This window comes from Cyanistes caeruleus, chromosome 3, assembly GCF_971803275.1.
Source record: "Cyanistes caeruleus chromosome 3, bCyaCae1.hap1.1, whole genome shotgun sequence".
NCBI lineage: Eukaryota > Metazoa > Chordata > Aves > Passeriformes > Paridae > Cyanistes > Cyanistes caeruleus.
Window position 1 is genome coordinate 88,614,976 of NC_141703.1, and position 17,139 is coordinate 88,632,114.

A 17,139-nucleotide genomic window follows, 5' to 3' on the forward strand; every position below is an offset into this window, starting at 1 on the left:
TTTATTTTTTTTTTTTTTTTTCCCCTCACAGAATGGTGAGAACCACTCTTAAAAATAAAGGAAAAGTAAAACTTGTCTCATTTTCCGATCTGGCAGAAGTTCCACCATCATGCAATGATCAAAAGTGGGCACTGCTGCATTAAGCTCACCCTGAGCATTGCTACAAATACTTAAGGGAAACTTGCTTTTCTGAAAACACAACATTTTACAACTTAAATATGAAGCAGACATGGATCTTTGTTCCATAGACATTCCACACAATTTATGCTAAAGACTGCTCTGCTTCAAACAGTTGGCAACATCCTGGTTTTACTGAGATGGCTCACAATAACCGAGTACAAAACATAACACTCAAAAACAGGACACCCAAGTAAAATGTCCCTGTGATATAAATGTGAGTCCCACAATTGCTTTTGGATTTTTGCACTGATCTTTAAAGGGACAGAATAATTTTTCCACACCAAAGTGAATAATGAATGGGAATCATACACTTGACCTTGACTCTATCACCTGTGGTTCTCCCATCACTTGCTGCAGGAGTGCTGGAGGGAGGAAGCAAGGGAGAAACTCGAGGGATTTTTTTAATCCTGTATTACTTATCTGCGTGTACAGAGAGACCCAGCAGACTTCCAGTGTATTAACCAATTTGTTCTCAGACAGGAACAAAAAGCTAGACAGTGACACTCTGGTTTTGGAAGCTTCTTCCAGACACTATCTCAGCTGTGCTGTAGTTCTTGTGTTGTCACAGCTAAGCGTGGCATCACTCCCACTGGAGCAGTGTTCAGAGGATGAACCTGAGACCTTTTATTGAAATACATGTATCAAGCCATTCCCTTAAAGCGAGATTGTGAAATTTTGACTCCTAAGAGGAATTGTCCTGGGTTGCGAAGTACCCAAGAATGTTAGCAGGAGAGGAGGTGGGATGAACACTTACTTCTGCCATGTATCAGAGTTGATCATTCGTCTCTGTTCGTCTGGATTCCCCGTACCCAGAAGCAGGCAGCGACCAGCACTGTGTTTTTTGTGCTAAAAGTGCAGACTCGGTGAAGACAGAGAGCCCGCAGTCGGAATGTTAAGTTGGGCTTTGCAGAGCGAGCGAGGGGAAACCAGCGCTGCAGATACCATCTTGTGGCAGTGAGAGGCACAGACCAGCAGAGCCAGCAGATACAGACTGTGTGAAGCAGTCCTACCGCACAGCTGCTCATACACTCCTCCCTTTCCAAGAAAAGGATGCCACCGAGGAGCAGGTGCCGATCCTGAGCCCCGATCCGTGTCTGCCCGCCGTGTCCTCGGCCGGGAGCTGCGGGGAGGGGACCCTCAGGGCGAGTCCCGGGCTGACACTGCACTCACCCCACCCAGCGGCCCCGCACATCCCTGGCGCAAAACACCTTCCCAAGGGGATCGGAGTGCGGATCTGCGCCTTACCCTGGGACCTCTCCCAGACGGATCCCTGGCCACTTCCCACCCGCCTTTCCACCCCATCAGGGAGCTTTGCCCTCTGCCACCAGCGCCTGATGCCCAGCTTGGCTTCCCGAGCTCCCGGCTGCTCCCGAGGCCCAGAGGCCCTGGCGGGCAGGAGATCCCAGCTGGGATCTGCGGCCTGCAGGAGGACCCGCTCAGCTCCCAGTAAATCGCAGAGCTTGTTGCAAGAGGCGACCCAGCTCCTGCTGGGAAGTTGTTCCTTTCCCTCATTTATAGCAATGCCAGGAGCAGAGAGTTCAAATTATATGAGACCACTGTAAAAGTAACTGCTTCCTCTCTGCAAATACATAACCACGGCATTTAAGGGGGCTGAGGGGAAGCTCCTGGAGAAGCAGGAAAAGCTGGGCACTGCAGAACAGCCGCCTCAACCTCCCTGTACAGGCAGAACCCACCGTGCCGTGATCGGGATCAAACTGTTCTCATCTCTCCAATCTTCCTCGATTATCATCTCGGCTATTCCAGAGAAACCATTGCTGCCTTGTCTGGCACGCAATACCTGTGTGCCAGAGTTAATTTCATGAGCCCTGTAGACAAGAGACATCAATTCCAAGATGGACCAAAAGAAATCACCCCCGAAAGTGAATTTTCTTGGACTTAGTGGTGAGTGTGCAGCATTCCTTATGTCATCAGCACTTGCAAATAAAGCATGCAGAGAGCCCAAGTGCATGCAAAAAATCCAGTGTGCTTTTGGTCTAGATAAATTAAACCTAAATGTCTAACTAAAATTGCATGTGGGATTGTCAGAAAAGTATATAACCAGCTTCTAATGAAATCACCAGATTGAAAATTCTGAGGTGCAAGAATATTTGAAAAAGAAAATAGAGAAGGTGAAGATGCTTCATTTCTGTAATTTATTTTTGTTAGAAAAAAAAAAAAAAGGAAGAAAGGATGAGACAATTACTGAGTATATCAGTATCTTCAGAGCAATTTTTGCCCACATGTATTTTGTTTTCTTTTAACTTTCTAGGTCATCTTTCCACATTTTTGTCAGCAAAAAATCCCAGTCTCTCTCTGTTTCAATGGTCTTCACTGAGTCAGACAAAATGGTCAACAAAATGCATGTTAAGCATTTTGAGTGGCACCTGTTACAAGATCAAGCTGGAGATTTAATGGATCTTTATTTTTGATTAATGTTCTTTTCCCTTTTGCAGATTAGTCCTTAACTACTTAATATTCAGTGCTTGCTGCCAGCACTGGAGAGACACATCTTATTTAAGAAATGAGACAAGTTTAGTTATGTGAATGAGGAATGCCTAGGAATATCAATCATTGGTCTGAGTAAGAAATTGCACAGCCATACAGGAGCTACAGTTATCCAGTGTTCTTCAAACTGAGATGGAGATGCAGGTGGAAAGCTTTCAGGAGGAGAAGAATATTCCATGGAACTACAGGGGTCATGACAAGGAGTGGTGAAATTGTTCTTCTGGAATGTACCCAACTGTATTCCCACTTCCCAAATTAGCTTTACAGCCACTATAATCTCTTATATCTACATATAAAAGTGACAGATTTTTCGGTCAAGAAACAATTGTTACTTTCGGTTTCCTACATAAGAGGGGCTGTACATAACTTTTCACACTGTTATTCTGCACAAAACCTATGAATTGAGCCAAGACTTTTTTAAAAAAAAGCAATTTAAAGGATCATAATTGAGACAGTTAACATTAATTCTGTGATTTTTATCATTTAATCTGTATTAATTAATTTAACTTCATAATGTAAAAAAATTCTATCATTATTTGATGTCTGCAACACACTCAGAATACCAGTGTCATGTTTCTGTGATAAAATGGATTTTTTTACAGAAACATACTGGTATTAACTTTCATTGCCTGTATCCTATATTAATGATACCAATTCCAGGCATCGATTTCTGGTATTGACATGATAGCCACTTCTGCTTCTGTTCCTTCTTCCTTATTCCTAAATCTATTCAAAATGTGCATTATTATATTTCTTGGTCCCTTTTAACAAGCAAAACTCTGCTCCACTCCAGTGACAAAATATTTAATGCCAAATGGTGGTCTTTATACATGTAGGATTTTGTTCCTGCTGGAACCAGAAGTCATTAAGTTGCCTGTAGCATGTAAGTACCGCTGATATATATTTGCTATTTCTTCCTTTTCTGCATGTCTGAAGGGTAAATAAACACCTTTCCAGCAAAGTAGCCTTAATATTTTGGGTTTTTTTCTTTTCCATTGTTTATACAGAAGTAAAAAGTAAAGTTATAAAACGTAAGTAAGTGAGAAAGTTCTTCTTACTGACTGTGATCCTGTTGACAGTGGAGCTTCATTGATAACCAATTGTTTACTTTATTGATTGCCAGACAATTAAATCAGAAGAATGGTCCTGATCAGCTGATGTGGAAACAATAAGGCTCATCCTTATCAAGTACATTTTGTAGCCATTTTGCTAGCCAAGAATAAGAGTGTAGAAACAAGCTACTGCAAAGTAAACTGGAGTGCAAACTTGCAGAAAATCAACCCTCTGCAGTAAGTCTGCCTGTTCTCCCTCTTGGAATATCCTTGGAATATCCTTATTGGCTTGTGTTTGTTACTGGTTAACAGCACACAGCAGCTCTGGTGCTTCTGAGCAGCAGGATAAATATTTCAGGTAGCCACTCCCTTGGGCTTCCAAGATGTTTTATTGCAGGCACTCCACTACTTTGGGAAGCCACCTGAAGCAAAAGACAACACAGATGCCAACCCAAGGGTGCTGCTCAGGGAGGGACAGAAGTGGGGAATAGGCTTCCAGTAAGCAGGAATGGCTTGTCATGGGGATTAAAGAAGGGATGTGGTAGCAAGACACAAGGGAGGAAGTTCAACAAAGGAGGAATTTGGCACTTAGAAATCTGACTGTTGAGAGCAAGGCTCTTGGAGAGATGAAAAGATCCCACTGTCTTCCTGTGAAGGCAGAAATGGCAAAGAAAGCTCCAGCAATGGGAGCTTGCACTTGGGAAACAAGTTGCTGAAGTGTGGAAGAAAAATTGTCCTTTATTCTTTCTGGCAGCAACTGTGGATATTTTAGGATTAACCTCTGTTAAACTTGTGGCAAGATGTCCCAGTTTTCTGGTATGTGTTTTAATACCCCAGCTCTTTGACGTGTGAAGTGTCTCCCCCTATTAAACAGCGGCTTTGCTGCTGTTGTTCTCCATTTCCTGCTCTAATTCCCCGTGCCTGCATTGCCCTTCCCATTCCTGCTCCAGTGACAGAGCAGCTGTGGCTGCACCCATTGCTTGGCACTCACTGAACGTTAGGATGAAATATCATTAGCCTAGAAAAACTATGGGTGTTACTGTGTTAAACACATTCCTGCTTTTCTAAGGGTGTGCAGAGAGCAGAATAAAAAAATAAGAGTGTGCATGCAGGGGAGGGAAGAGGAGCAGTGTCCATGGAAGGGGATGGAGCAGAAGAAAGCACAGAGATCTACGTGCAGTGTCCCAGCTGCAGGGAGAGGTGAGGCTGATGCTCTGCCAGGGCCCAAAGCAGCTGCACCCAAAATGGTTGTGGCCCTTCCTTCTCTTCCCAAACTTCCAGAAGTTGCCCTGTGTTCCTTCAAGGTGTTTGATGATGTCTCCATGGCAGAAAAGGTGAATCATCACACCTCTGAAGGGAGGGAGGGATTAAGTAATCTCCTCACAATCAGATTGGAAACCAAAGCCCATACCCTTGGGGAGGGCCTGTGTCCCCAGAATATGACTGACAGTTCTGATGTCTGCTATTCTGCTTCAGATCTTTCATAGTTAACCAAAGGTGTTACTAAAGCACAAAGTATTTTTTGCACTGGGACTATCTAACATCTAGGGCACTGAATAATTCAACTCAGCACAGACTTCAAGCTGTCAGCATACCTGGAAATGTGATTTATTTACATTAGTAGTGAGTCAGGTAAAATGTTTCTGTTCACACTATCCAAAACAGAACAGAGAAATGCCCCTCTTTTAGAATTGCATTCAGCAAGTGAGATGTATGTTTAAGAAACAAAAGCTGGATCACACCTGATTGCTCAGACAAGATCTGTATTTTTGCCCAGAAGTCACATTACACATTCTGCAGAAGATAATGTGGCCATCAAAGAAGCACAGGGGTAGCACATCTGTACCTATCATCTAAAGTTAGCCTTTGTTCCCAGCTGAAGTGTGGTAACAGCAGGATTTTTTTCAGCATTCTTTATTTTTTCTCATTGTTCACAAATACATTGACTCTGCAGTGGGAGCCCCTCGGTGACCAAGGCCGTCCTGCAATATTTTTCTCCCTTTAATTTTCTTGGAGTTGTTCTCCTGGACACCCACCAGATTTGTTGCAAAATGAGGATGTAAAAGAAGTATTTACCTGACCAAATCTGTCCCTTTTTTTCCTCCACACACTGTCCTAACTATAACTGTATTGCACTTCTATTGTACTTTTGATCTCACGATGCTTACAGTGCTCAAAGCTTGACTGTCAGGTGAACATGAAATTCACAACACCCTTGGAAAAGTGAACAAGATTTGTTACAGCTTTTGCTATCAGGTGGCTTTTGCCTGCTGCCTGTTTGGTGAGGTTGGCAAACACTGAGTGAACAGGGCATAGCTGAGTGGTGCACGTTTGTAAAGTGTAATCATACTTCTAGGACAAGTTCTGTTTTACAGAAGCATTGGAGGTGGTGGGGAGTGAAAGAAGGGCTGAAGTGTTCACACCGTGGATTGTGTGGAGTCTTACTAAAATAAGTCTTTGTGCTGCAGAGATGTAGAAGTGGGTGTGGACCGTGCAGTACAGTTACCCTCATCAGCCTGCACTCAAAAAACAAATGAACATTTCGCTTTTATTTATTATGAAGTTGAGGGTGATGGGTTTCAGTGGACTTTTACACAAAGTATTCATTTAAATGCTTTCTAGTTTTCTGATGCTGCTGCTTCTCCCCCAGCTCTCCTCTGGCTCAAGGCCCTACTTGTTTAGTTGGGTTTCAGCTCCTCTTCAGGCTTAGGCAGTGCTGCTTTGCAAGCACACCCTTCTCTGGGGGATCACAGAGGCAATCCACTCACCAGTGCCCTTCTTGGCCTCTTCCCACGTGTAGCGGGGCACGTAGCCAAAATCCTGCTGTGCTTTCCTGTAAGAAAAGGTGAACGGGGTGTTGAGCAGCGTGACCAGGTGCCGGTTGGTGGAGGGGATGTATCTGACAAAGGGCCGGAGCAAGAAGCTCACGATCTCCAGCAGCAGCGAGAAGTAATAGAGCAGTGTCAGAGGCATGGGCAGCTGGGGCTCAATTCCAAACCCCAGGTCCTTGGTCAGCTCGTAATTCAGATCAGCGTAGCTCATGTGAGGGGTGTCATCTGAGATGTAGTAGAACTTGCCCCTGACGTGCTTGGCTTTCTGCGGGGCTCGGAGGGCTTTGGCTGCCTGCACGTGTGCCCAGGCGATGTTCCCCACGTACACGGGGTTCACCAGAGCCTCCTTCCTGGAGAAGCGCAGGTAGACGTTCTTGTTCAACAGGCACTTATCCAGATGGCCCTGGAGAAACGGGCAGCCTTCCCCAAAGATGTACATGGACCTCAGGGCACAGGTCATCAGCGTGCCACCATCCTTCAGCACCTGGCCGTCTGCTTTCAGCACGGAATCCTCTGCCAGTCTCTTGCTTTGGGCATAAGGAAATTTGGGTGTGCTCTCATAAGCTGTATCTTCATCACCATTGAAAATGGGGTCACCTTTGCAGTTTGGGCCCGTCACTTCGATGGTGCTGGTGTATATGAAGTGCTGGACGTTACAGCGGACACACGCCTCCAGCAGCAGCTGAGTACCTTCAGAAAACAAACATGAAAGGCAGTCTAGGACCCCCTAACCAGGAAAAAGTGGGGATTTCAGATCAGAAACAGCATCTCTGGCCTGAGCTTAGCCAGATCTCCCTCCCTGCAGTTGGAAGAATCCTGTCCTGAGCAGGGCAGTATATTCAATGACACAGAACCTGCTCTGAATCTGTCTTTAAGTAGTATCAGTGCACCTTTCAGAGTTAAACAAGGGTGAATATTTGGTCCTAATTGCATGTTGTGGCGGTGTTTTTATGCCAGGAATCAAATTTTTGCCCCTCCTTAACTCAGCATGGGTACTGACCACAGATTCAGGGACTTGTGTCTCTTGGTTGGATTGAGTTGGCTTTAGGCAGAGGACCATCAGAAGCTGCCCCTCTCCTTAGGTGTCATCCATGCTCTGTGGTGAAGCCCATGTTTTTCAGGCTTGAGGTTGCTCTCAGATGGTTTGCTAAGAAGGGACAGAATTAGTATGGGACCTGAAGGTTTGCTCCAAAATCAGTGCACTCACACCCAGTGCAAATCTATCCAGTGTTCTACTGACTAAAGAGAAGGGCTTGAAAAGAAACATGGTGAAGCAAGGCATGATAACATGTAGTCAAAGATCATAAAGTGCAATAAGAAAAGAGAGCCTTGTGTGTGTATGCCTCCTTTTCTGGCTTATTCTGGCTTTTCCTTGCAGAAGTACAGGATTTCTTACATTTAAAATCCTTTAATGCTTTCATTGGGGGCAGCAGAGGTCAGCTGTTCAAAGTCTTTTAAATAGCCAAGGAGGTTAAATGAGGAAAGCACACTGAAGGGGGAAATAAATACTTTAATAAGTTGTGTTGTTATAGTTGCAATTAGAATCTTATTTTTCTACCCAGCTTTGAGGCAGAAATTGCCTTATTTGTTGTGCATGGTGTAATGAGAGAAATTAAATGTAAAAAGGCCAGTGACTTTGGAAGAGAAGACACAGCTCAAAAACATTTGTAAACATCTTTGGCAAAGGAACATTAAACTAAAATGACTGCCGTGATATCAGAAGAGTGTAGCCTAAAATCCAGGGGATAAAATCAAACACCAGCAGTGAGGCACATAGAAATGTTCCAAGTCTGCTCAGTCTGTTACAGCAACAGCTGAAGGCGACACAGTGCAGACCAGGTTAGTGTGACTGAAACAAATATAATGAATTAAGGAGGTTCAGAAGAGCCAGGAATATTGGCAGCAAAATACGGACTCATTAATTAGTGAAAAATAGGAAGAATATTGTTAGGGCACCAAAATTCCTCTTTTCAAACTTGGACAAGTAAAAGAAAGAAATTGAAACAAATGGAAAACAAATCTGGATGAGGCTTTCAGAAACATTAAGAAGTGCACTGAAAAAACATTATACAGACAGGAATAAATTAATGTGAAAAATGAGTTCATGCAAGTCACCCTGTTTAGATGACATACAAGCCAGGGTCATCTGGAAAAAAATAATTTATTATATTATTTTAAAAATAATAGCTTAATTCCTGTGTCAATTCTGTTTAGAAAATGAGGGAAAGTAATCAAATGCAGAAGGTCTTGATGAAGTCAAATGAGATAGCAAGTCTTAGAAAAAAGCAAACATAAAATTATCTTGACAGTTGGTATCTGTTCAAGATGAATTTCACCCAAATAAAATGTGGTTTATTTGCAAATCAGAATTTAATGTAAAAGTTTAAAGATTCCTACAGTAATGGAAACCTGAGTATCTTTATCTATAATAAAGTGAATTAGTACTGTATTAGATGCTTTATTCAGCGAGTGGGTCCCCATGGTTTGCTTGCCCTTCTGGCTGAGGTTCACAGAAGGTATTTTGTTCAGATTATAAATAATTATTTTCTCAATTCCATTCCTTTTAAAAGTTTGCGTCCCTTCCTTCCTAAAAAGATATTTTTGCTCTGAGATATTGTGTGGCAATGGAAGAAAGCCCTGCATCAAGGCAAGTTTAACTTGTTCACTTCAGTCCTGGTTTGTGAGCATCCACATCTGATCCTCGAAACATTTATGTTGCACAAGTTCTATTTTCTAGGAGAAACAAGACTTTCACCCTGCAAGCCTGTGAAGCACATAGCGGTGCCCTGGCTGGTCAGAAAAACAGAAGAGCATCAGAATGGAATGTAAGGAAACAAGGAAGAGAGGACAGCAGCAATCACTGACTGACCTTGTGGCCAGCTGGCTCTGGGAGCAGGACTGTGGAGGGTTTTTCATTCTAGCAGATGTAATCAGCTAATCCTCACTGCCCAGTGGGCTTTTTTCACCTATAGGCAAACAGTTAGCAAGAGGGTGAGTACTGGGGAGTCAGAGCTAAAGAGCTTTCTGGGTTTGGGACATTTTAATAGTAGTTTGATTTTCACTTTTTTTTAATATACTTTTTTTTTTTAATTGCTCTTTTTCATTTTTCTTTATGGAAAAAATGTGTTTAAGCAGCACATTCTGCTGTGAAAAACCAGATTGTAGCAGAAGTACGGTCATAAGGCCAGAGCTTTACAAATCCTCTTTCTGAACTACCAACCATGTATATTTTCATATTACCCAATGTACAGGTTTCCAGGAACTTGCCTTTCTGCTCTTCCCTCCTGACAGGAGCCTAAGAGGCTGCCCACTGGGCTCTGTGTTTTGATCACTGACAATTTGTGGCTTTGATTGAGCAGAAATGAAAGGGTCTGGAAGTTAATGGCACAGGCAATGAGCCACACTAAAACACCTAAAATGTGATCCCACTGTTTTTAAGGTGCATGTGAGAAACAACTCAACTGCCAAGAATTCTCTCTTCCTCTGAATGCTGGTGAGCAGCCAATATTTGTGGAAGTGATGCCTGTACAGGTATGTTCCTTATTTTTCTGTGAAGAAGCCCTGTGTCTGAGGCAGAGAGGAACAAAGAACTGGGAAAGCTGTTCATGTAAGTAAGAACATCTTCCCCGAATCTCCCCCAAGCTGTTGAAGCAGCACAGTCAGGGAGGCCAGTGTGCATGCAGGTTAGGCAGTACCAGTTCCCTGAATGGCACTGAGGATTTTGGCATCACAGACAGGGGGTGTTATTCCTTTTAGGAAATACATTTAAATCCCTGGTATATGATGCTACATGGGCTATTCCTAAATCTACACCTTCTTCCTTCATATGATCTCTCCTGAAGCATGGGGGTTCCTTATTGAAAGGGGAAATCCCACCACTGAGTCACTGAAACCCCTTTCTCCCATAGCTCTGAGTCTGTTGGGGAATTTTAAATGATAAACTCAAGGTGGGAGAGCACGCGTTCCTCTCACCTGCCTTCTTGCATACACAGACTTAATGGCAAAGGAAGGAAAAGGAGAAAAAGAAGAAGAAAAAGAATAGCAAGGAGAGAGCCACAGACTGTGGGATGTTATCAATACAACATTTCTGTAACTGCAGCCAAAGTCTGCAGTTTTTGTAAAATTTGAAAAAAATGTACACAGGCAGGGATGCCATGTGGGGTGGGAGAATAAGAACCAATTTCTGAGGTGAGCATTGGGATTTCAGAGGGGAATTGCTTCAGAAAGTTCCACTGAGCATGGGTTATGACTATCACCACTGGAGGCAGAGCCTGTGCAGAGCTCAGCATGGGCATACATAAGTGTGGACAAGAATGAGGGGTCCTGCACTGCCCTGAAGTGGAGGACTGGGTGTGGAGAGGCCCAGAACTTCTTGGGGCTGCACAGACACGGGATTGCACCCCTGGGTATGTCTGTGCAGAACAACCCAGATAACCTGGCTCAAAACAAATATGGGTCAGGTACTCCCTTTCTGAGCAGCCAGAGATCAGGACATAGATGTGGGTTTGAGAAAGGTGCTTCACCTGCTCACCTGTTACATTGACTTCCCAGAGCAGCTTCTTCTCGATGAGGCCCAGGGTGTCGATGAGGGAAGCCGTGTGGATGACGAGGGAGACCCCCTGGCAGGCACGGTGCAGGAATGTCACATCTCGGATGTCCCCTTCCAGGATCTTCACCTCAGTCTTACCCTTGAACTCTGCAGGGGCAGCAGAAAACAGAGCACAAGACCTTACAGGCACCCTGAGAAGAGTGCTGGAAGGAGTGGTGAAGGGCTGATCCTGCCTGGCAGGTGCTGACTGTCCAGGAGCAGCAGGAATACTTTAAGGCTGTGAAACAGGAGGCATTTTCCCAGGACTCTGTTGTCAAATGATAACTGCAGTGCTATAGAGGTTCATTTTGCATTACCTACCACAGATCTGGAGCCAATATTCAACATGTTTCTTTCTATTTTATTTTTTGAAATCTTTTCCACTGCTAGCAAGCTTCCTTGAGTTGTGACTGTGTTAAAGTTCACAGAGGAGTAGATTTAGCTGTTCTGGTGACTGGCTGGCTATAGTTATGTCAACCCAAGCACTGAATGTTCCTGTCTTCAAGCTGATGAATGATCTCTCTCCACCCAGAGCATGTGAGCACAGAGTTGTGTTCATACCTACTTTCTGCCCCTCTACCTTGCCTGTACTGCAGCTCTTCCAATAAGTTACATACCATTCTGACATCTTTTCCTTGTACCTTGGCCAGGACTTACAGTGCCTCTTCCAGCTCCAGCTCTGGATCCATTTCAGTGTCTGTGCTGTGAGGTCATTTTTAGCCTGCACGTCTTTCCAGTTCATATCTGAACTCTCGAGGCTCCTGAGCTACCTCAGCCCAGCTTGATTAAATCCTACTTTTAAGCCCTCTCCCTCCACAGAAGCTGCAGTGTGTGACCCCAGAGGAGCTCCAGGTCTCAGAGCCATCCTTCCCTAAGCTGTGCTGGGCAGAAGGATTCTTTCTGCAGCCCAGAGCTACACAAACGTGAGCCAGCACCCGACAATCACTTGGAAAAACCTCCAGTCCAAGGCAGTGCTGCTCTCCAGGGAAATCAGCTGGCCTGGCTGCAGCAATGCCACGGGAGAGCAGGGGACTTTCTCAGCATGACCCACATCTTGTAAGGAGGTGGTGCCATTGCAGCCAGTGCTCTGGGAGCCTCTGCTCTGGCTGCACTAGATGGCTCCCCAGGCACAGCTGCTGGGCAGGGACCCTGCAGCACAGGCACAGCCTCTGTCTTCTTCCAGCATAATCAAATGCACCTTCTAAGAAAAGAGAAGAACCTGATTAATTTGTCCAGCTTTTAGCTTCAGCCATGACAGAAATCTCGTGTATCCTAGTGCTTTGTCACCAGCTCCAAAGCAGGCAGCATTTTATCCCACGTCTTTAGTATGAAACACAGAGAAAGACAGCTGTTAGATCTGGAACTGAGTGGGAATGTGTTTTAAAAATGGTTTTATCTCATTTTCTCTATAGCATGCTAAGAATGATACCCTGTATCAACTTAACAATTATTCTGATGCAACAGGCTTAAGGAGTGCTTTTCCCTCCACCACAAACAGTTGGTCTGAGACTTAAGATTTGTGAAACATCTGCAAAACTCTTACTAAATCTAGAGTTGCTGCCCTCCCAGCACAGTCACTGCCACATGCTCGCTTCTGCTCCTGTATTTTACAGACTGCATTCATTTCCTAGCTGTCTCCAGAAGCTTCACTCTGACCTCTGCTTCCATGGATGCAGAAGTGTCAGGCTAGGGCTGGGCTTTTTGTTAAGCACCTGGTAGTTAGATCTGCTCTAATAAATATTAGTCTTTGTACCGCCCTTAGGTTGATGTTCTCCATGAATAAGGCTTTGTGGCGTTGTAATAATCTCAAGAACAGACAGAAATAGTTTTCACAACATAAATTCTGACATGTGACCCCTTCAAAGTTATCACAGTGCCCAGGAAGGGGTTATGAAAATGGAGGTTTTACACCTGCAAATCAAAGCTTTCAGAAAAAGTACAGAAGAAACCTGTCCCTTTTAAAGCTGATCACAAGAAATCTGCTGTCCAGCTGCTTTGTGCCTTGTTTGGGCTTGCAGTTTGTGTGAGTGTGATATGAGTCAGGAAATCTGCTCCTCTATTCCCTTTTAGCCAGCAGAAGTTGCCATGGTAAGTACAATATGGGCCTTGCTCACTTTTGCAACATCAGCTGCATGTCGGGAATCAGTAGATTGATCTTGTTTTGCTCTGGGTGAAAAGAAAACTACAGGAGAGCTTGGAAGAAAAGAGGAAAGAAATGACTGACAGACAGTGGTTTCAGTCTGAGACAGCCAGCAAAGAGAAACTTGATTTTCATCTACACAAACTATTGCCCAGGCACCAAAAGAACACATGTGGGTAGGTCGGAGGGGGAGGAACAGAATAAACTGAAGTCAGCTCTCCATTTTTGCATAAAGTGATTATGACAAAGTACCTACTCACCGGGGAAACTTGTTCTTCTTCACCTGTGGTTTCCATGTCTTCTGAGTTGTAAGTGAGCTCCCTGCTTGCTATGGGGTAGTTTTTGCTTGAAAATGCAATGATTTCACAATAAAATTCAGTGTTCCCTTGTGAGCAGTTTTTGACCCAGCAGAAGAGTTGGACTATTTGCCCTAAACTTGAGAAAAACATAGGAGTTTTGATGTTTCCAGAAGTGCAATAGTGATCAACAAAAAAAAGAGTTGTGTAAGTGGAAGCACAGGAAAGGAAGACAAATCTGGCATGGAGACAGGAGGTAAGAAGCCCAGGGCACCAAAGCACCATGTGCAGTGTGATGTCCATTCTCAGCCACACAACGTAACGGGGCAGTCTCCAACTCACAGCACTCGACATTGACTGGATCATCCCAGACTCCCTGGGGCTGTGAAAGACCACAAATGCCACTGTCCTGCACAGACTGAGTGTGATGGTCAAGCTCTCAGCAGGAAAGTTGTTTGGACAAAAGAGGAGTGCCCCTGAGTGCCTTCTGGCACAAAGGCCTGTGACTTGCATGTGCTTTTCTGTCTTACTGCCCACAGCCCTGACTCTGCAAAGATATTGCAAGTGCAAGGTGCTCAAGACATTTGTGAGGAAAAAACCCACTCAGCTTTGCTCCTGGCTGTTCCAAAAATCCAGATAACATCTGCCAGCAAGTCCCTGTAGTAAAAATAATGCAGGTCAGAAGACTCCAGCCTCACACAGAGGTTTTGTAGCAGCCTCACACTTGGAATAGGAGTCACTGTGATGGAGAAGGGCTTGAAAGGGAATGGCAGGGAAATAGTTTGGGTAGTCCTGAGCACAGGGACTGGGAGAACACTAGAAGAGATATAGTCACAAGGGCTGATACAGACAGAGGAGCTGCCAGTCAAAGTGCAGGGGTTCAAATCTGTTTAAATACATCTGGAATCTCAGCCTATGGTCCCTACTGCCTGTTTATGGGGAACAAAAGGCTTTGGGAACAGATTTTTCCCTACCTCCTGTGCTGCTCAGATAGGCAGAAGGAATGTTAAAAGAATAGGAAAGGAGGTGTGTGGGCAGTGCTCCGTGGAGGAAGAAGGGAGGATATGGAAAGAGGGCATAGAGCTTGCCTATTAACAAAAAAATAAAACATCAGAACGTTTTCTGCAGCTCAGCCAAGATTGTGCCCACACAAACAATTGTTTTCACTCCCCAGGATGCTCCATTACCCCCACAATGCTCTCCTGGCCCAAAGCAGTGTAGATGCCTCTGCACTGCTGCATCAGTGCTAAACCAGACACACTCCTGCTGCTTCAGTCTCTACTGTAGCTGCAGGTTTTGGGGTTGCTTCTATGGGAACTCTCTGGAAACCAGAGCAGGAGGGGCTGCTGCAAGGCTCAGGGGCATTTAGAAATCCTCAGTGAAATGCTGAGTCAGATTGAATGGAGAAGAAGTTTGAATTGTGTAAGACCATGATAAAGGCTTGTGCAATTTGTACCAGGTTTATTGTGCACTTTTGCTATTCCTTGATGACACTTGAATGCTCTATAGAGTGATAGAGGCTCTTCAGCAAATCATATGGAGATATTCCTTAAGGGTTCCCATATAGTTTCCTGCATAGAGGAAGAGGAGTCTTGCAGTGAAGATGTGATGCAGGAAGTTACTGTCAGGTAAATATAATGTAAGGACTTACGAACCTGACTGAATTTAGGCCTCCTATGTGCCTTTTTATTGATGTGTTCAGTATCTCAGTAAATAGGACATCTAAAATAAAACACTCTGAGCTGCTTTCCCTGCCACAGACTCTTTCTGACACTGGGCACATCACCCATTTGTGCTGTCTCAAATCCATTCAAGAAGCCAGAGTTCTGCCCTGCACTTTGAAAATGGGTTCTATCTCTTCTGTTTAGCATTTGCTTAAACAGGAAACTGCAATAATGTTATTAACTAAAGCAGTTTAAAAAATACCTCACCACCGCTTTAGCCAGAATTTACCACAATTATCTCAGGTTGAAGAAAACCATTAGAATCTGCACCCACAACATTTCACTGCCTTCACTGTCTGACATACCAGAGCCCAGCACAGCATGCTTTGGATATCTCTGCCCTCCCACCCAGTATAGCAACACTTAAATTTTCCTTTCCCCCAAGAAGAAATGTGAGATTTTTGCATTAATTTTGCTCTGTGGGTTTTGTTGTAAGAGAAGTCAGGTTGAAGGCAGCCTGTTTACTGCATGAACAGTATACAGAAGCCTCAGGGCCTGACAAAAACCCCTCTTGTTTTCGCATTTTACATCTGATTTCTGTGCTGGAGGGAGGGGGTGGATAAAGCAAAGCTTCCTTGGCATAAAGCCTCTGTCTGCAGAGCTGGTTTGGATGAGGGGCAAAGGCTTCCAAGCTACCCATGTGGGACAGCAACACCTACAGCTGTAACACACAGTCCTCATGAAATGGCACTTACTGTCAAACCTGCCGAGGGCTTCATGGCTGAAGGCTTTGTCCAGCAGGCGGATCTCAGCCAGCGCCTCCTCTTCTTCCAGCAGCAAGCGCACAATCCTCTGGCCAAGGAATCCTCCTGCTCCTGTCACCAGGCAGCTCACCCCAGCCAGGGACATTGCTCTGGCTTGCTCCTGTGAGTGGTGAATTCGCTGTCTCTTGAGCTGGGTTCTCCTCCTGCCTGAGGGAATGAACATATGACATCAGCCTCTGGAGACTTTACAAATCAAAGGGTGTTACCAGAAGGAGAGACTACTGAAAAACAAACTTTAATCCCTACATCAAACCATTTTTTTAAGCGTGTCTTACTTTTGCCAGCTATTCCTATTCAGAAGTAGTCTACATATTTTTTCCATGCAAAGAAAACATTCTTACAAATCATTACAAACCAATTCAATTAACAAATCTGAAAATGCTCAAAATCAACTTCAATGCCAAACAAACCCCACAAAGTCTGCCTCGGGTCTCGGTCCCACCTCTTTAGCGCTCAGAGGACTGTGGGGGAGATTTGCCTGTATTTATATCCTGCAGGGCACCACCTCGGTCATTTTGCTCCCCTCCCTCTTGAGTGCCTCCTGTGCTGCAAAAGAATGTGATGCTTCCACACCACTCCCACCAAAGAGGAAGGCTCTGGATGCAGTGAGGTCTGAGCCTAGATGTGGTCCTGCAGCCCTAAATCCCCAGAAAATAAACCCTCATGTTCATAATTCTCTCTAGCTGCACTGGCTTGTGTAATACAGTGCCAATATTGTGCCAATATTGAAGGTAGAGAAGATTTAAATTAAATGTAAATATCAGGATAAGCTATTTAGAGTGGTTTGAGGAGTGTACTCCTCAAACCTCAGTCTGCTGCTGTATATTTTCTGGATACTGGGCTCCCCCATTATAATGTGAGTTTCTCACTCTCTCTGTGCAAGATCAGAAACTAACCCCGGGGATTTTGTATTTGTTCAGTATACTGCAGGCATTTGAAGTGATGAAATTGTTTAATGTACCATCAAAGTTAAATTCAAGCTGCAGGAGGGAAAGATTCACCCCTGGAAATGTCTTGTGCAAGAGTACCTATTTAAAGTAAGGCTGTTTGTGCCGCAGT

General features: G+C 44.4%; 1 protein-coding gene and 1 long non-coding RNA gene across 4 annotated transcripts; one reads left to right on the forward strand and one right to left on the reverse strand.

Moving 5' to 3' along the window:
• The first annotated feature begins 1,086 nt into the window (after positions 1-1,086).
• On the forward strand, positions 1,087-7,890 carry LOC147654321 (uncharacterized). The gene is made up of 2 exons (XR_015284964.1): positions 1,087-2,082; positions 2,634-7,890. It is a non-coding gene; the product is annotated as an uncharacterized LOC147654321 (long non-coding RNA).
• Positions 5,484-16,875, reverse strand: LOC111938581 (3 beta-hydroxysteroid dehydrogenase/Delta 5-->4-isomerase-like). 3 transcript variants are annotated; one of them, XM_023940368.2, is made up of 4 exons: positions 16,523-16,875; positions 16,012-16,227; positions 11,100-11,264; positions 5,484-7,258 (listed from the first exon to the last, which is right to left on the reverse strand). In XM_023940368.2, the coding sequence occupies exons 2-4, from the start codon at positions 16,163-16,165 to the stop codon at positions 6,444-6,446; spliced, it is 1,134 nt and encodes a 377-aa protein (XP_023796136.1). In that variant the 5' UTR covers positions 16,166-16,227; positions 16,523-16,875; the 3' UTR covers positions 5,484-6,443. The 3 variants fall into 3 exon arrangements, with proteins under 3 accessions (XP_023796136.1, XP_023796129.1, XP_086738933.1); XM_023940361.2 differs by having other exon boundaries at positions 16,491-16,634; XM_086882807.1 differs by having other exon boundaries at positions 16,012-16,223; positions 16,491-16,630.
• Between the last annotated feature and the right edge of the window lie 264 nt (positions 16,876-17,139).